We start from the raw sequence: 20,130 nt of genomic DNA, 5'->3' as shown, positions 1-20,130 counted from the left end.
TTATAAAAAAATTCAAGCATTATTTGAACATAGAAACACATCCAAAATTAACTCTAAAATCAATAATTATATATTTTTTGGGTGTGTTTATAAATGGGTTTTGAGTGTGTGTAATGATGGGTTTTGGGTGTGTTTATAAAGTGTTTTGGATGTTGGGTTTTTATAATTTAGCCCCCATTTTGGTGTTTTAGTGAAACCCTCTAAAAATAAATCTTAATTTTTTAATTAAAATAACTATTTTTTAATTAAGAAATTCACAGTCAGAGAGCGACCTCGACTGAAAAGATAAAAAAGGATCACGGTTTTGTGCTCTTTCTCCCTTTACGGATACAGCCGCCAAATGTGAAAAAGGAAAAACCCTGAAATTCTTCTCACTCCACTGAGAATCTGAAATAGCCTTCCTTCCTCAGCAGCTGAAAAAACCCTTAGACCCACAACAACAACAACAACAACAACAACAACAACCCACTGGCTCTAAGAAGGCTTGAACAGCACTAAAGGTTTTGTCTTCAAGGAGATTTCAGCGCTCAACTCTTCCCTACAAGTTTGTTCTTCTTCAACTTTCTCTTCTCTTCTCATAGTTGTAATGTGTAGGCATTTGGTACAACTTTAATGCATATTCTTCAATCTTCCTTTCATGTTCATTGACTGAGATTATTATATTCTGGTTTCTACTTTAGAAAACTGGGTGGTTCTTCAAATGGATAGATTCTCGTCTTTTTTGGTTACATAAATAAAGAAATGGGACCACACTCCAAACTAGCACAGCCCAACTGACCCGTGTAGAAACGCGACTCTCATATCCGGAGTTCTCTTCCTCATCGGCTCAAGCTCCCCTTTTTTCAGTTTCTGTTTTTGTCTTTCAAATCCCTCTTCTCTTTTTCATCTTCCAATAGGTATGCTTTGATTTTGTTCTTTTTATTCTCTGAACTTTTTTCCTGGTTCTTTTTTGGTTTTTTGGTTTTTTGTTGAGGTCTGCCATTTTGTTTTTCTGCACTATTTCTTTATCTCTGGTTACTGCAATGATGTTTTCCTGGGGTTTTTGTGTCTTGTGTGTGGGTTTTGATGCGTGTAAGTCTGAGGTTGCTTTGTTTTTAATCTTCAATTTTCTTTTTGGTGTCCTGTTAAGTCCCAGCCCCAAACCAATCTTGGCTCCTCTCAAGATATTTAATTCAATGTTAAAGTATGTTTTTATAAAAATTGAAACTTTCAGCGTGTTTGCAGTTGATTTTCTGTAAGGAACACTTATGCTGGTATTTGAACTTTATAATTCAGTACCCTTTCATATTTGCTGACATCTGTTTTATAAAACAGAGCCATTTGATTAGTATCCTTACCGTAACCATTAGGTTGAATTCAAGTACACTTACTGCTTTAGCCACAAACACAATCCCCACTAATTTGAATCTTTTCATTTTTTTCTCTCAGGGTTGGTTTGTCTACTCTCTCTGTCCCCGTCTCCCTCTCCCCCTTCACCATGGCAGCTGTCTGCACACACCATCAAGTCTTACCAACAGCAGCCTCCATGTCCTCGATCAACATCTCCAAGAGCTCCCAAGCCCAACTTCTCTTCCGCTCACATTTGCTCAACCGAAACAAGCCCACGTTTTTAACTTCCACTCCCCATCTCCACACCACCTCTAAACCCCAGTCCAAACCCCACATTCTCTGCTCCCAAAGCACTAACCCTAAGGCTGCTCGCCGCCCTGATTACATCCCCAACCGCATCTCCGATCCCAACTATGTCCGTATCTTCGACACCACACTCCGTGATGGTGAGCAGTCCCCTGGCGCCTCCTTGACCTCCAAAGAAAAACTCGACATTGCTCGGCAGCTCGCAAAGCTTGGAGTTGACATAATTGAGGCCGGGTTCCCCGCGGCGTCCAATGATGATTTTGAGGCTGTAAAGATGATTGCGAAGGAGGTTGGGAATTCAGTTGACAAGGATGGTTATGTGCCTGTGATATGTGGGTTGTCGCGGTGCAATAAGAAAGATATTAAGAGGGCATGGGATGCCGTGGAGTGCGCCAAAAGGCCCAGGATTCATACTTTTATTGCAACCAGTGCCATTCATATGGAGCATAAGCTGAGGAAGACTAAGGAACAGGTGGTTGAGATTGCAAGGGACATGGTGAGTTATGCCAGGAGCTTGGGTTGTGATGATGTTGAGTTTAGTCCTGAAGATGCTGGGAGGTAGGTTTTTGTTGACTCTTTCTCTCTCTCTGTGTAATTTTGTGAATTTATGTATGGAATGCCTACTTGGTTGGTTTCTTATTAAAAGAAAAACTAGAAATTTGAGTTATCTTATAAAAGAAAACTATGAGTTACTATCTTCTGGCCTTGTATGTAAATCGTATGGTGATGCCATCATTTCTGCAATTTAGTAAATTTATAATGTATTATAGTGATGGGTTATAACCTTTAAATTACTGCAATTTATATATACAGATGCACACTATATATATATATATATATATATATTACTGTGTGTGTGCTATGTTGACACTTCAGAAATCGTGCCCGTCTAATTAGTGCAAGTTTTCTTACATTTAAGGGTTTTGCAAGGTTGTGTTTTATATAACTGAAGTGGGAAATGGTACCCCCTTCATCATTCACAAAAAAATAGAAAATAAAGGCTTAGATAGTTTACGTTTAGAAAATATCTACTGCACATGTAGGAAACATGGATACTGACCTTGGCATTACTGGTAAGAATTTAGGGTGGTATTGGCTGTTGGCCATAAGGTCACAGCTTTTAATGGTTATGTCAAGATGTCATCTAATGTTTGGTGGTACCTAATGGATCAAATCTTGTTCTGTTTTTACTTTACTGCTACCAATTAGAGGAGAAATGAAATTATTTCAAGTTTGAGGATGATGGCTAGTGGTTGTTGCTTGTCTGCAAGCTGACAAATTGTTTCTTGAGCTTGTGAATATTTTAATATGACCTAATAATTGATTCTCATGGAATCTATATTACATGCTGTCACCTGTTCATAGGTTTATAAAGGCTGGTATTCTTTTAAGCATACCCATAATTTTTAATTTTTACTTTCGAAGTATGTTATGTATCTGACCAGCAAGGACATCAGAGTTCAGTTGGCCTTCTTTCTTGTTTTCTGGTCAAATAATGAGAATGTGGAAAGTGTTCAGATGCTAAAGAGCAATCTGGGGGAGGACAGGCACCATTTTCAACTCCTTCATTCACTTAGGCCATATAGTTTTCTTTACTTTTGTAAAATTTGTACTTGTTCCACATATAAACTCGTCATTAATATATTCCCTTTCATATGGATATCTTACTATTAATTTCATTGTATGTTTTTTATTGTGACTTGCAATTTGAACCTATTTGTCCATATCATGAATTGTAAACTCCTTTCGGTCCTTTTAATTATCGATTTCTATTTAATCCATTTCATTTTCTTGTGTTTTTAATAATAAATGTCTTTTGTTTTCTTGGCCCAAACCCTACCAGATCCGATAGGGAATTTTTGTATCAGATTTTGGGTGAAGTTATAAAGGCTGGAGCAACTACTCTGAACATTCCTGACACTGTGGGTTATAACGTGCCAAGTGAATATAGTCAGTTGATTTCTGACATAAAATCTAATACCACTGGAATTGAGAATGTTATCATTTCGACTCACTGCCAAAATGATCTTGGACTTTCTACTGCCAATACTATAGCGGTATGCCATGTTTTGCTTATTTTTTTTGGTTTTGTTTTGGTAGGCGTGTAGTTAATGAAAACATGCACTCACATCTTATGTCATCCATGATCAGGGGGCAAGTGCAGGTGCTAGGCAACTGGAAGTAACAATCAATGGCATTGGTGAAAGGGCTGGGAATGCTTCATTAGAGGAGGTGAGGGTTTACTTCTGCAGCCACATAAGATTGCATAGTTTCAAGTTTATTTTGCGCAATTTTGAATGTGAAAAAAGCAAAATTTCAGAATAAGTCCTTTTTATGAGCCTGATTTCAAATCAATCCAGTTTGATATTATGTTCTCTGCAAGAAAATAACACCTCGAAGATGTCTGGCTATGAGATAAATTCTCGCCTATTCCATTGAGTTGTTTCTATTTGTGGACTGATGATCTGTTATCAGCATATCTACTTTTGCTAGTTTTTGAAATACAGTAATGCTTCAAGTCTTCAATGCTTTAAAGTGTCATTTGTCATGATACCTGCTTCTGTTCTTTTGTGTATTTCCAACCTCAAGCTCAAATGACTCTCTTTTTGTGTCATCTTTTCAAGGCCCTAGACCCTCTTACCTCCCTAACTTTTTTGCCACCAGATGCTTTGTGGTTTGTCTCAAATTTCTTTTTTGCCACTTTGCCTGAATTCCATGCAACCTAAAACTAAGTAAGCGTCCTGCAACCAGACAGCTATCTGAGTTGCAAGCCCTTTAAACATTTTGTACAAGCATCTACAAGTATAGAAATGATACATCAAGGATATGCTAATAACAATATTTTTCTAAGGAGATGTGTTCTGGATTCAATATTGGAAACTATGCGTTTAAATCGTTTAGTCTTTTTCTATGCTAAAAGGGCTCATATTGTGATAGATCCAGTACGCATCAATCGGTGACTGAGAATATTGGAAACTTATGTTTCCATGATTTAATATTGATATTTTGGTTTCAGTTACGAAGATTCTGTTATGTATTCTGAAATATTACAGAGTTATTCATATCATATATGGATACAGTTTGGATAAGTCTTCTGAAATTTCACTGCTACATATTTCTAGCCTCTTAGAAGTTTCCATTTGGTCACCAAACTCTATTCAGAAATTTGATGATTATTTTGTTCCTTTCCCATGTATACTGGTATCAAAACTATTGGTTCTGTGTCATTTGCATTCTTCGTTAGGAAATGAAACTGAAGCTAAAAAATTCTTTCCAAATATGGTTTTTATTTTCATTTTTCTGTATTGTTTCACTCAATTCTTAAAGCTTTCTCTGCAGGTGTTACTCTTCACATTGTTTCTTCTTGTTTTCCTTTAAATGAAATTTTTAACTGAATAACGTGCAGGTTGTCATGACCTTAGATTGCCGTGGGGATCATGTGCTTGGGGGGCTTTATACCGGGATCAATGCTCGGCATATCTATATAACAAGCAAGATGGTATCTTTTATTTTGTTTAACTTCTTTTGGAACTTCTACCTGTTCCTTCATTACCGTAAGTCCTTTTGAATGGCCTTTCTTACTCAGTGCTTTGATTGTTTAGGTCGAAGAATATACTGGGTTGCATGTGCAGCCACACAAGGCTATTGTTGGAGCTAATGCTTTTGCACATGAAAGTGGTATCCATCAGGTTGCTGTCATTTAAGTTCCAGCTGAAAGGATATATTCTATTTGTTGGCATATCATTTACATTACTCATATTACTTGTTCACTCTTTTCAATTTTAAAAGTCTCTGGTAATTTCCAAATTTTCAGTTGGTGTTATACATTGAATTTGTTAATATGTATTTGTAAAAGTCTTTCTGATCTATAGGATGGAATGCTCAAGCACAAAGGTACATATGAAATTATATCTCCTGAAGATATTGGGTATGAACGGTCCAATGAAGCTGGTATTGTCCTCGGGAAACTTAGGTATGATGTCTTTTATTATGGTAATTCTAGGTTGTGGGATGAATTTTTTTTTTTCCTGGGTGGTTTCTTGTGTTGTTGAAAATGACATGCGGAAAAATAAGAGCTCCATCCTCCTATAGAATGATTAATAAACATTTTATTGAGGAATAATTTCTTAATTTCCTCATGCTTGTTGGCTGAGATGTGAACTGAATCTTGAGAATTGTATTTGCAATCCCTACCGTAAGTGAACCATGGTTTGTGAAGCTGACTATCACATTGTTATTATAGTGAGGCTGGTTATAAACAGGCAATGATGTTCATATTAGAGCATCCCTCTCAGTGACTAGTTCCCTTAAGCATGTTTATGAGTGCACAGACCAATTTATTTGTTTTTATCATAATCACACAAGAAGTTATGCTGTTATTTTTCACTTTTACATTTTCATTGTTGCACTTCCTGTAGAGCTTAATGATTTGATTTAGATAGTCACAATTGAATTTACTAATCTTCGGCTCTTTTTTTTTTTTTTTTTTGGGTGCAGATTTGATTGTTCTTTAACTTTTGGCTTTCAAAATCGTGTTCAATTTTTTTGTTTCATTGTACCTTTTTGTTTTTAAACAAATTGTCTACCATGCACAAATGGGATGACCTAAACCTCTTGCTTTGTCTCTTCTGGTTTGTGAGTTGCAACTAGTTAGTTCTTTCAAGTTAAGTTTCCAACAAGTTAAATTTCATTTGAGTTTTTCATTTCTTTATATTTTTTTTTTCTTTGCTATAAAGGGGATATGAGGCAATGCATATGCATGATTCCATACACATTCCTATCCCCCTTACATCTGTCATCGCTTTTCTCACTATCCTTTTGTTTTTTCCTTCTAGATCTTTGATTAAAGACAAAATGAAAATTGTTACCAAAAAGAGGTGCTAAGTCTTTTGGTTTTTATTTTAATTTTTAAAAGGGACGTGGGACCTCCAACTTCCAACTACTTTTGTTTCAGTTTTCAGCGACACTCAGATGAATACAATTGTATTCAGATTTATTAACCTGGGGTTTGGGGAAGGATCTGGCATGACAGGTAAAGATGCCACACAAACAGCCCATGCTGAAGCTGTTTGAGTAGTTGCGATTTGGTAGATTGTCAAATTTGATTGTTAATCATCAAATACAAGTTTGTGGATGTAGTCTGCATGTTATTTTAAATGTTAGTTGTCATTTTATGGTAATCAACCTTACTCTATTCAAATTTAATATCCTCTTAACTTACTGTTCTTGTAATTTGTTTGGGAATGAGCTCATTAATAATCTTAAAGCCCTTGCCATTTGTTCAATAAGATAAAAAGCCCCATTTGGATTTCTGTTGTTTGAGTTAAATATGTATGATACTTCCCGATAAATAAATGAAGTATGGTACTTAAGTTTTTTTTTTTTTTTTTTTGGAATTTACTTATTTTTAAGTGTGTATTACACTTTCACTCCCTCCAAATAGTGATTCTTTTTTTCCTTATTTATTTTTTTTTGTTGCTTTTTTCTGTGTGTAATTTTCTTTTGTAGTGGACGCCATGCTTTGAAAAAGCGACTTGAAGAGGTACACAATGATTCTCATTTTTCGCAAGGTGTGTCAATTGAATTTGGTAGTTTCTCTCCTGCATTTCCCTTATGCTCTTCTTTGGTCTTGTTAGCTTGGTTATGAACTTGCTGATGATCAACTTGAGACTATATTCTGGCGTTTCAAAGCAGTAGCTGACCAAAAAAAGGTAAATTGAAAGGTGTAATATTCTCCCTATGTATACTCCATGGGTATGATTCCCTTCTATATTAACTTGTCAATTGCTAGGATGAGAAGGCTTACCTGAGTTTCCACTGATACAATAATAAACCAAAGTGAAGCCACCCTAACCACGGTGGGTGCCGCCCATAAACTAAAATATTACCCAATATTTTGGTATATCGGCCAACGTTAACATTGGTGAAACCTCAATGGAATTATAGATTTCTTTTTTTTGCTTTTCCCCCCTGCTTATTATATCTTACGGGAACACCATTAAGACATTAACCTCGTTGGATAGGCATTTGTATTTCATTGCAGAAATAGAAAGTGAGGCTATCAGATGAGTTATTGTATCTCCTTGGGTCTCTTTTGTTGACATATGGTAAAAATTTAATTTGAAGAACAAAACACTGAAACATTGGAATCTAAAAAGAAACCATCCAGTTGATACCATCTGCAAATTCACATATGATTACGGGTTGAACCAAAACAAAATACTTTTTCTTAGATGATCCATTTTTTACTTATGCAAAACTGAATGAACACCGGAACATGTCTATATTTGAACATATTTATTTTTTTGTTTTGGTTCTGATATGCTTGTTTGCACTCTTATTTTAATTGTTTGTGTCACAGAGAGTAACCGATGCAGATCTCAGAGCATTGGTGTCAGATGAAGTTTTTCAGCCAGAAGTTGTCTGGAAGCTTCATGATTTACAGGTTTGTCAAGATAGTTTTTAACCTTGTTTATTTTCTGATCCTCTAAAGTTTTAAGAAATGATCTCCAATTTACCTGGATTGGATTCTCAGGTTACCTGTGGAACTCTTGGTCTTTCCACAGCAACTGTTAAATTAATCGATGCTGATGGGAGAGAACATGTGGCATGTGCAATTGGAACAGGTCCAGTGGATTCAGCTTACAAGGCTGTTGATCTCATTGTAAAGGTGCGATAAGAAAATTTGCAACTTTCAATTATATTTACATTTGCATTTGACACTTGTACTGGTTTTAGGTTAGGTTCACTTAGTATTGTTAGGGTATTTATTGTATTTAGCGTCTTTAGGGTTTCTTGGTTTCCCTTTTTAAAGTATTATATTTTTTTCATCATGTAGTCTTCTTTGTAGTATGTAGGCTTCTTTCTTTCGGTCAATTGAATAAGAGTCATAGTTTGCCATCAGTTTTCTTCTTTTTCTTTAATTTGTTAAGTGGTAGTTGGTAAGAGTCTTACCATAAGACTAATAATAATGGAACCCTGGGAATCTATAGTGTGCTGTTGAAGGCTATTTTCAGAGTTGACATGCATGCTCCGATGAGTTTATTGTGTTCATAGGATTTATGTCAACTAAGATGAATGATGGATGATGACCATTGTACTACTTTTTGTTTGAAATATTTTTAATGCCCGACCGTTCTGGTTTTTTTTTTTTTTGTTTTTTGTTTTTTTTTTTGTTTTTTGTTTTTGTTTTTTTGGTTGAGAAAATGTCATACTGTTCTTTATGATGGAAACATCATTATTTGCATGTGTTGTAAGAAGTTGGCTTCTCCCTCTGTAGCAGGAACCGGTAACACTCCTTGAGTACTCTATGAATGCGGTCACAGAAGGAATTGATGCAATAGCAACTACTCGTGTTCTGATCCGAGGGGAAAACAGTAATATAACTACTCATGCTTTCACCGGAGAAACAGTTCAACGGACATTCAGGTGCGGTGTCTAAAAGTTTGTTTGTTTTCAAGTTTGCATATTTTCATCTACTTGCATGTTAACCGTAAGGAAATCTATATTTTGTCTTCTGGTGCCAGTGGAATTGGGGCAGGAATGGATATTGTTGTGTCTAGTGTGAAGGCCTATGTTGGCGCATTGAATAAGATGTTAGGTTTTAAGGAAAGCTCCCCGACAAAGGTTCCCGTAGAACGAACCAGAGTGTCTGCATGAAATGGGGTGGAGCAATTTGCATGCGATATATAAGCTCTCAAATCATTATTCCGTTTGATTTCTTACTTTTTGTACAAAGGTGTCGAGAAATTTAGGGACGACCCAGATTGGCTCTCTTGTGTATGCACAAGTTTTGGAAACGGAATTGTTAATAACCTGTAATTGAATTTTGTGTGCACTTTATTATGAATTTTATTTTAGTTCGAATGATGTTGTTAGCTCAAAGTGCGCTTCCCCAAGAGGATGCCAAACTGCAATATTTTCGCATGTGTATGTTGAGAGTGTTATTGTGCGGCTGAGAAAGCCCAAGTAGAAAGTCTGACTAAATACAATTGAAATCGCTTCCTAATCAAGATTGTTTAGGTTGATTAAGTCATAATTTCTTGAGTTTTTCTGTGCATTGTAAATCAATATATTGAAATTGAGGGGTTGCTTCTTACACGTATACGATTCCAAAAGCAGTTTCAATGTCCTTAATATCTCTCAATCATTTTCATCTTCTTCATTCCTCTTCTTTTTCTTTTCTTTTTTTTTTTTTTTTCAACTTCTTCATTCTTCACTTCCTCTATTTCCAGATTTCTACAACCCAAACAAATTCAATCCAAAATTTCAATTTTACACATATGACAATATCCAGAATGGGAGGGGATGGGGGCTGTTAGGTACCAAACAGAGACAAGGAAAATAAACAAGGAAGAGAAAAACTAAAAATAACAATTCATTTCTATTGACAATTTAAGTACAGTGAATTGAGAAGTCTAACCTCTTAGTAGGGCTCGTCAATGGGCTCGGGCTAGCCCAGCCCAAATTTAATGTGCTTGGTAGGGCGGCAGGATTTTAAAGAGAGAGAGAAAATACCGAGTTGAGCCGGGCCGGGTTTTTTTAGAAAATTCAAAGCCCAAGCCCAACCCATGAGCCGGGCTTGAGAAAGCCCATCTGGCGGGCGGCCTAAACGGCCCTACTTCATTAAAAAAAAATCATAAACTTAATCATAATGACATTTTAGTCCAAATTTGAGATTAAACTCACTTAATTCCAATATTTTCACATCAAACTATATTCGTAAAACACCCAATAAAGTCACACAGCTTAATAAGATTTTCCACAAAAATAATAAAACCGAGTATTATTTTTAAGGTTATTACATAATTAGACCATAATACGTTTTAAGAAATAATTTTAAAAAATAGTAAGTATCAAAAAAATATTTTTTTTAAAGGATGGTATGAATAAATATGCAAATATTTGGTGATGTGTTCAAGAGAAAGCATGATTATATTTGGTGGTATGATTATGTTTCGTGATATGATTATATTTGGTGATGTGATATGTTGTTCATCTTATATATATATATATATATATATATATATATATATATTAATTATTGACACAAATTAATGTGTTAATCATCCAATTATAAACTAGGAATGAGTAAAGAAAAGTTAATGAAATGAAACAAATTATATATGTGATTTAAGTGTTATAATCCTAAACCTAAACTCTTATTTATACATAATTATATATGTATGCGGGCCTAATGAGCCGGGCTTCTGTGCGGGCTGACTTCAAACACCCAAGCTCCAGCCTAGCTGGCCAAAGGCTGGGCCATCTCAAAGACCATAACGGGCTGAGCCGGACTTTTTATGGGAGGGCGGGCCCCCCATCAACCGAGCCCATGGGCCAAATGATGAGGCCTACCTCTTAGAAGGGGAAGGGTTTTGGATTGAGAATGGAATTTGGGGCAAGAAAAGAGGTGTGGTGGTTTGGTTGATGGGCTGATGTGGCGGCAGTTGTTGTTTTGGTCGGGCAATGGGAGGTAAAGTCTTCTAAAGATTTTAATTTTTTTCTTTAATTTTATAATTTTTTTTATAATTGGAGTTATTAATCAATTTAAGTTTTTCTTTAAAAATAAATTTTTAATGCTTTATTAATATTTGAAGCAGTGAGACGATATTAAACTTTAATATCGTAATTTAGATTAGTTTAAAATAAATTATCGCTTGTATAAATATATATATATATATATATAATATCTAAATGATTGAACCCAATTGAATAAACGTAAAAAAAAAATTGAAATTTGTCGATTATCAACTTATTATTACCAAATCGTTGATTACAAAAATAAAAATATTGTGAAATATAAGAAAATACTACAAAATATAAGAGTGGAAAAGTTTTTACTTGGTGAAACTACAATTGACAATATTTGATCTTATGATTTTCCATCATTCAGGGAATTCCTACAAATTTCTCTCTATGGCTCTTCCTGTTTTCTCTTTGTTTAATTTCTTAACTTTTCTTTGAAGTGTATTTTCAATACTTGTGCATTCCTTTAATTGTTCTCCATCTAACGATAAGGTGAAAATCCTTTCACTCCTCAAGGGCATCGGATTTGAACATGTATCGTAAGAGACAATCTTGAGGCAACCCAATATAATACTCTCACATCCCTTCCTAACTAAGAGCATCCACAATGGGCTCCCTAAACCACCTCCTTAGACAAATTTTAGGGAGGAATGGTAAAAATGCAACTCCAACCACGCTCTCTATTCACCTCCTAAAATAGGGAGTCTCTAGGAGCTCCTAAATTTGAGGAGAGAGAAAGGACTCCTAGTGACTCCCTATAATTTAATGCTACTCTATTTAATGAGTATTTCAAACCTTTATTTAATGCTAACTATTTTTTATTTTATTTTTTAATAGAGATGGACCAATAAAAAAAGAGTTATAGCATTTATGACTCTCCAAATTAGGGAGTATGGTTAGGGTTGAAATTTTTTAGAGAGCTCCTAAAATAGCTTTCTTATATTCTTAGCCAAATTTTAGCTAAGAAATAGAGAGCATCATTATAGATGCTCTAATGAGAAGAAAAAAAATTCATAAGTCTCACATTCTCCGTATATTTTACTTAATTATTTCAAGTTGTTGGCCCAAAGACACATCAACATTTAATATATATTTCAACTTAAGCTAATAATATTATTGTTGATACAATTATTAGTTTAAAAATTTGCAATATAAGTATGATGTTTCCAGTAAACTTTTTTCGTTGAAGTGACTTTGTGAATCAATATTTGCAATTGCATTAAAGTTATGCATTAATGAATCCTATTTATACAATTATGGGTAATTGCATGTAGGTTGACAATGATATGTTGTAGTTTATGTGAAATTGCATAGACATATATGCAATAGTACATAGTTTATGTAATAGTCAACCCCATGTATGCAGTTACACGCGTATAATTGCTCCACAGTCAATGCTTTAGGGTTTAGCATTGAAATTCATGATGAAATGAACTACGTCCTTTACTCAAGGAATGAGGGAAGTTTGTTCAATCACTATATACAAAAGGGAACTTGCAGTTCCTTAAACTCATGGATGAGCAATTAAATAAGAAGCTAGAAGCTCCTCAAAATATGGACAATTATGTAAGGGCCTAAAGTCCCGAAATATGTACGGAAAATTATAAAAATGTTCATACCATGAAAATATGCACTTTTGGCATGAAGTTCAAAATCTGACAATATTGAGAACATAAAGTTCCAACAGTTAAATGGACAACCCTTGAGGTATTATTAATTGTGGTAGCAAAAAATGACACACAAAGGGGAGGTGTGGCTACATTAGGGTTTGGGGGCATTTTTGTCACTCTTGTGACATTTTTTATCCTATAAGTGTGTAGCTATAGAATCCTATCATTTAACTCCCAATGGCTCGTTTGAGAGTGACTCTGAAGAGAAGCACATGAGAGGTGCTTCTTCATATAATTACTCACGGCCAGTTGGATATTGTTGTGCTATGAAAATATTCGTTGTCAGATTTGTTGTGAGAGAAAACAGTTTTGTTGGTACAATAATCAGTTTTTAAGTGGTTGGTAAAAAATTTTGTGAAAGTGTTAGTGAATTGTATATACTAAAAAGGGCATTATGTTGAAATAACTTTTTTGTTGAAGTGTTTGATAAAAGGGAAAGCACTTTCACTTTCACTTATATATATATTTTTTGTATTAAGTATGCTTCCATCACACTCTAAAAATCATTTTAATTATAAAATAAATAAAGTATTATGTTGAAATTTAAATATTTGTATCCAAATGGTTTAAACTAATTTTTCAAGTTAAATTCAATATATTCTATTAAAAATAAATATTCTGTCAAAGAAACAAAGAAACAAAAACAAAAACAGAAAAAAAAATAAAAATAAAAATAAAAACCAACAGCAACAACTATTGAAGTTTAAAACCCTTGAAATTAAAGAGAGAGTGAAGAACAAAATTTATAGTTAAAACCCTATAAATTGAAGAGATAAGGAATAATGAAGTTGAGAAGAAATAAACATAATATGCCTCTTACCTAAGTCTTGTGGCTTTTCAGGAGTGTGCTTCAATTGATTAAACAAGAAAAAATAATAGGAAGAATAGAAGAAATTCAAGAGAAGGAGAACTCTGTGAAAGAGATGACGTGAATAAGCAAAGGGATGCGAAGGAGAAAGCGCACAAAGAGAAGAGATTGTGTGAAATAGATTGGGGTATTTTTGGAAGTTTGTAAATTTCATTAAACCTAGCGCTTCTTCGAAACTGATTCTTGTTGAGACCCAAAAAATTCATGGTTGGACCCCGAATAAATTATCAGCCCAAAATGACAGTCCATTAAGAAAAAGCGTAAAGCAGAGTACACAAAAATCCATCACATGCGAATTAGAGTTCATGTGCCACGCTAAATAAATAAATTCGCTAAGGGTTGAGATAAAATATACCGGGTCTACAAGCCCATGCCAAAATTAAACATCGCAGGACAATAAATTAAAGCATGCTGCTTATTGCCATGCCCAAGACTTAAATCATTATCTCACACCCAACCACGCCACAAGCTCTGGTGAACAAGCCACTCAAACACCTGGGCTTGCTTGAGTGGGTTGTGGTATGGACGGTAATAAATCAACATGAGAACCATTGATGGGCCGGGAAATGGAAAGTCTCGAGCTGCTTGGGAGCCTCGAGACTCAAGTCCATTTCTTAGGCCCAAACATGTGGGTAAGCATAAGAGAGAAAATAGCTCAATAGCCCAAGCAAAGTAGCCTATTAATACAAACAAAAGGCCCAATGTTTAACAAAAAGCCCATTTGCTTAGGGAACCACCTTGCCCATATAAAATCCAAAAAAATAATTCACAAAAGTCTCAGCCCTTTTGAAAAATAGAAGCCAATGAGGAAGGTTGGGGATTCATTGAGCAAAGTCACTGGAGGTTCCATCACATGCAGGAGCAAGTTCCAAGCCGTAGACGCCAAAGAACCAAGGAATACTAGCTCAGTGCCATCGAGGCACCCTTTGGATCAAAGATATTTTCACTTCTTTCCTTCATCGATTGGCCAAAGAAGGGGAAGGAAGAAGAAAACAAGAGTCAAGAATGGAAGTTCCTACTCGAACAAACAAGTGAGAGGCATTGAGCTCCAAATTTCCTGAATTCATGCAAATAGACAGACTTTACAAGATGAAGTTAGAAAAGGAGGAGAAAGGAGGAAAAGCTTAGCCAAAATGGGTAGAAGCCATTAAGGTTTCTTGAAAATGGTGGTTTCAAAGGCCATAAATTGATGCTTATTCTACCTAACGAGAGCAACTCCGATTCAGAGAGCAAGTCTTCTAACTTGCAAAAATCCAAAGATCCTCATGCACTGTTCATCTTCTTTTTCATTTTGTTCTTTCGCAGCATGAAGAACTCCGCTATTCATTTTCTTTCCTAGCCAAATCCTCACAAAACATCTCCTTTCTTACCTTAATATTTCCTTTTCTCATAAAGCAAGCCTAAATTCTCTCTAGGTGCTAAACTCATGTTGATTTTGCTCACATGCCACATGCCACTCACGCTGAGCTAAAAGATTATCCAGAAGCATGCTAAACCAATCAGAAGGGCTATTATTTTGCTTGATGAAGGTAACCAAAGTATTTCCGGGCTTTGCTCCCTTTCAAGTATTTTTGGGGCTTAATTTTCAACCCAAACAAAGGGGATTTCTCCCATTCCCTTTATAGCAGCCCAACTCATTATAGCCTGAGGAAGAAAAAGTCCCCTACAGCCTGTAGATAATCGTAAATGAAAGTAGCTTCTTATAGCTTTCCGATTTCTCATAGTTTACCAAACGAGCTGGCTTCCCAATTTTTTTTTTAAATCACTTATCAACCCAAATAAGAAATGTCAAATAGGCACTTAAAGTGATTAAATCTATTCGTAAGGAAATATCTCATATCAAAGCTTAAATAGTCTGTAGACTCCATACTTAGCTCATTGGATGCCTCACATTCTTGGCTTATATTTATGGTGTTCCAAAAGAATGATGGTTTTTAGGCCTTGTTATGCTATAAAGTGTTTGTTCCGGATAGTCTGAATGAAGTTTTTCATAAGGGAAAACAAGCACTTGGTGGTTTTATTACCCTTGCACCCAAGGTTATAGGGTCGATTCCTCCCTTCCTCAACATCGCTTGTATTTTTTTAAAAAATTAAATTAAATAAACATGACAGATCCTATTAACTAACTACTAGTAAAGCACAAAACAAATGACTAGTGGAGCTCCCAGTTGCATTTCTTGTTCAGAAATGTGACATATAATTCATAGCCATATAAGTAGGGTCTCAACTAAACCATATCTCTTCATGGAACCAGAGCAGAGCCACAAATATTTGAGTGATGCTACTAACGCCACCACCCACCTTTTCATTTTATAAACTTAGCATGTACCACACGGCAAAACACTATTAGCTACAAACACCCTATCTGATCGACTAATGCCGAGGTCACATGTGGAAAATAAGACGCCATCGGTAAGAGAGTGTTCGACACCCTTTACTGCCAAACGCAATACAAGACCCATTTCTAGTTATTTCTTGTTGGGACACGTGGAGCCACCATAGGCAATATCCATAGTCCTATATCAAAATCTCACCAACATGCACCTCCTAAGACTTACTCATGTGGGCACAAGTCCCAAAAAAAGTGGGTAATCAGATTTTCAAATTCAGCCATTACTTGTTTAGATTACTATACACCTGCACTTATTCCTTAGCAAGATCGGAGAGTCTTTTGCTTGTACCACATTGGTGCCTAAGGCTCAACGAGCATTTTCGCCTGACAGATTGATCATTTTACAAGCCCAAAAGGTGCGCATGCCAAGACATCACTGTTGGGTCCAAAAGTGTGAACTATTTTGAGCATCAACAGCTTGGTTATCTGTGGGGAACAATATAATTGATCTACGCTTATCACATGGGAACCCAGACATTATCACTATTCATGCCAACAGAAGGTTACCGTTAGGTAAGCAAGGCAGCAAGCCCAGCCTGCCCCATGCACTCCAACTGGCGATTCCCAACGCACCAAACCACTACCGAACCGTAACTCTTAGCCAGTATCAGGCACTTTGCAAGACATGGCAAAACTGCAGAACAACATGCTCGCCCAAAGTGGATGAAACACAGCAGTAAACTCAGAACATTTAGACCGATCAATCTTCTCAGAGCTTACAAACCCCTAATCTGCAGAAGGGGAAAAATAGCGCCTGCAAGACCTACACCTTCCAAGCGCTTAGTCATCCCAACTCCCAAGAATAAGCCCCATCTCCCGCAAAAGATTTACTCTAATTGTCGTCACCGCTTGATGGATCGATGACAAGAAAGAAAGAGTCAGGTCACCGATCAGGATTGAGGCACGTCTTAACGACTCTCGAATGTGGATCTTGGGCAATAAATCATCCATTCGCGAGTGTGGTTTGAATCCGGGACTAGATCCTAGATACATTCCACATCTAGAACTCGGGTCCGCCATCATTCGACAATGCTCACACACTATTTGTAATCCACCCGAGAGGTCACCACGCTTGGAAGACTACCAAGAAGAAGAACTTAGCCGAGATCCAGCCATTCGCCTTCACTAAAAAAGGTTCAAAATGGAGGATGACAACTCGCCTCTTAACTATTTCATGATCTAGATGCATCTGCTTATACTGCTAATGATTTGTATACCATTTGGCAAAGGGATGACGAGCCTCAGAATATATCGTCGATAGTTCAGCCATGAGTACATGGTGCTTAGCAGCACTGGGCGATTACGGATGAGAGAGTACGAAGCAGCTGCCCATGCAAAGGCAGAATATTTCAACTAAAAACTAGTTTCACTGGGCAAGAGGAATAAGAGCAACATAAGTCTCAAAGACAAACTTCCATGTGCTTCCAATGAAAAATCCAATAGATATCGCCTACCATGGCGTTTAAGACTTTGAATCCTTGATAGGAAAATTTTAAGAGAGGCAAGGGGAAATATAACCGTAACCATCACTGAGGGCCGTTACCAAATCACAATCAAGGGTAGGAAGTTTTTACCTTACTCAATACTTCATACGATGATGTCCTCATGAACGAGCAAGAGATCATCCCTAAACCAGCCAATCAGAAGCCTATCGACATGATAACAAGGATACAGGAAAATTTTGCCAATACCACCATCATAATAGCCATGATACCAAACAATGCATAATTCTGAGGAAGATCATCGAGTGCCTTATTCAGGAAGGAAAGTTAGACCAATACATAGCAAGACCACAGCAAGCACTTGCTCATGTTCCTAATCGCCAAATAAATATGATAAATACCATCAGCGGAGGTCCAACCCTGGCAAAGGTATCCAACCGCTCTAGGAAACAGAACAACGTCCCAGCGCTAACACTCCAGTTTCTGCATCAAAAGCAACCAGCTCTAGAAGGTGTTGAAGATTCGATGGGAGCCCATCACCTTATATAAAGAAGAAGAAGAAGAAGAAGGGATCATCTACCCACACAACGATCTAATGATCATATGATCCAAAATCGCCGATTTTGATGTGGGATGAATCCTGATCGACATAGGGAGTTTGGTCAACATCATTGTTGCTGATGCATTGAGAGAATTGGGAATAAATGATAGGCATGTCAATTGAAAACTCACCCTCCTCCTCAGCAAGAAATTTGGTCCAACCAATTGGTAGCTTTAGCTTACCCATCGCATGCATCCCGCCAAAAGACTATGGTGTATGATCAATTCATTGTTGATTGCCCAGAGGTATAACGCCATTATCAACTCAACTGGAATCAACACGATCTTCCCCAATATTTATGAAATGATCGCGGCACGGGAGTAATTACAGGAGATCAGCTTAGTGTATAGACTTGTTATGCAACGGCACTCAAGTCAAAGGCTCCCAAAACCCCCAAAGAAGCACCCTTTATAGTAAGAATTTCAAACGACACCGAAGCTGCCAGATGATCCCTGGGACGAAACACCGATGCCACAAGCCCAATCAATTAAGGATTTGGAAATAGTGGTCTTACACTAGAACCATCTCGACCGATGTGTGAAGATCGGCACTACACTAACGGCAGCCCTCCGATTTGAGTTTGTCCAATTCTTGTGCCACAATTCCTAAGTGTTTGCTTGGTTGCACGACTATATGCCAAGTATTTCCCTTGAAGTCCCCTGCTTCATACCATTCAAGGTCGGCTTAATATCATATGACATTGAACGGTATGAAGCCATGAAAGCTGAAGTCACCAAGCTTTTCACCATCCTCTTTATCCGAGAGGCTACCTATCTAGTGTAGCTAGCAAAACTCTATAATGGTTCTGAAGGCAAAAGGTGGATCATGAATGTGCCAAGGCTTGTTCGAATGATGCTTTATGGTTGCCACAAATCGATCAACTTGTTAACGCCATCGCTATCATGAGCTACTCAAATTTATGGATCTTACTGTCGATAGTAAGCATACGATATTCATAAGAGACAAAGACCTATATCATAAATATAATGCCATGGCTCAAGAATGCAGCAATGTACCAATGACCGTTAATCGGATCTTCGCTAAGCATATCAAGAGAATTCATGGAAGTCTATGTTGATGACATGTTGGTAAAATCAGACCACTCAACACCTCCACAATTTATTATCTATTATGTTCGGCATCCTAAAAGAATACCGAATGAGATTAAACCCGACAAAATGCGACTTCAGAGTATCTTATGGGAAATTCCTCGATTTCATGATCAGCCAACGAGGAATTGAACCGAACCCTGAGAAAATCAAAGCTCGATAGATATGAAAGACCAAAGACACAAAAGGACAATCATTTCAAAAGTTACTCGATATAGTGCACCGCTTCTTCAAAGCTTTAAGGGAATCAATCAAGAATAACTTAACGCCAAATGTGACCGCATTCAAGAACCGGACTACATGAGCAAGGCACCGCTATTATCAACCTTCCCGGAGGTCCTTTTCTTTATTTTTCAAGACACATTGCCGTAAGTTCGTGGGTGATGATGATATGAAACTCGAAAAGTGGAACTAATGATCTTTTATACCATCATCATCTTGACCAATCAACCAATACAATGTGTCTTCCAAAGCCTAAAACATCCTACCAATTGGTCAAATGGGCAATTGAGCTAGAGAGTTTGATGTCCAGCTTAAAACTCGGGCCGCGAGGAAAGACTATGCCTTGCGCACTCTATACGCCTCAGCCAACTCTCGTAACTTCCAACAGTGAGGTCAATATGAGGTTCTCTTAGCCACCTTCTTGCCAGCAAGGATATGGGCGCTGACGGATCAAATATATAGTGACTCCAACTCATTATGAATCAAGTGACAATCACTTTGCTACCAAAGATGCATCCATGTTAGCATACCCATCTGTAGCACACAAGAATCTCAAAATTCTCGCACGGCGATTCGGCAAAGAGATGCGATAAATGCCGATGATTCAAAGAACATGCCCCACATACCTACCAACCATTAACACCGATTATAAGCTCCATGGTC

At 36.8% G+C, this 20,130-nt stretch overlaps 1 protein-coding gene across 4 annotated transcripts; it reads left to right on the top strand.

Moving 5' to 3' along the window:
- The first annotated feature begins 282 nt into the window (after nt 1–282).
- LOC103331792 (2-isopropylmalate synthase 1, chloroplastic-like) lies at nt 283–9,501 on the top strand. 4 transcript variants are annotated; one of them, XM_016797033.2, is made up of 14 exons: nt 374–544; nt 681–896; nt 1,429–2,193; nt 3,479–3,692; nt 3,787–3,867; nt 5,042–5,134; nt 5,238–5,324; nt 5,508–5,608; nt 7,144–7,177; nt 7,272–7,346; nt 7,997–8,080; nt 8,171–8,305; nt 8,918–9,063; nt 9,162–9,501. In XM_016797033.2, exons 3-14 carry the CDS (start codon nt 1,478–1,480, stop codon nt 9,292–9,294), a joined length of 1,899 nt encoding a protein of 632 aa, XP_016652519.1. In that variant the 5' UTR covers nt 374–544; nt 681–896; nt 1,429–1,477; the 3' UTR covers nt 9,295–9,501. The 4 variants fall into 4 exon arrangements, with proteins under 4 accessions (XP_008232677.1, XP_008232670.1, XP_016652519.1 ...); XM_016797029.2 differs by having other exon boundaries at nt 8,915–9,063; XM_008234455.2 differs by lacking the exon at nt 681–896 and having other exon boundaries at nt 283–544.
- The last annotated feature ends 10,629 nt before the right edge of the window (nt 9,502–20,130 follow it).

Source organism: Prunus mume, linkage group LG1 (genome assembly GCF_029339155.1).
Source record: "Prunus mume cultivar Tortuosa linkage group LG1, ASM2933915v1, whole genome shotgun sequence".
Taxonomy (NCBI): Eukaryota; Viridiplantae; Streptophyta; class Magnoliopsida; order Rosales; family Rosaceae; genus Prunus; species Prunus mume.
This window is presented reverse-complemented; position numbering and strand designations above follow the sequence as displayed.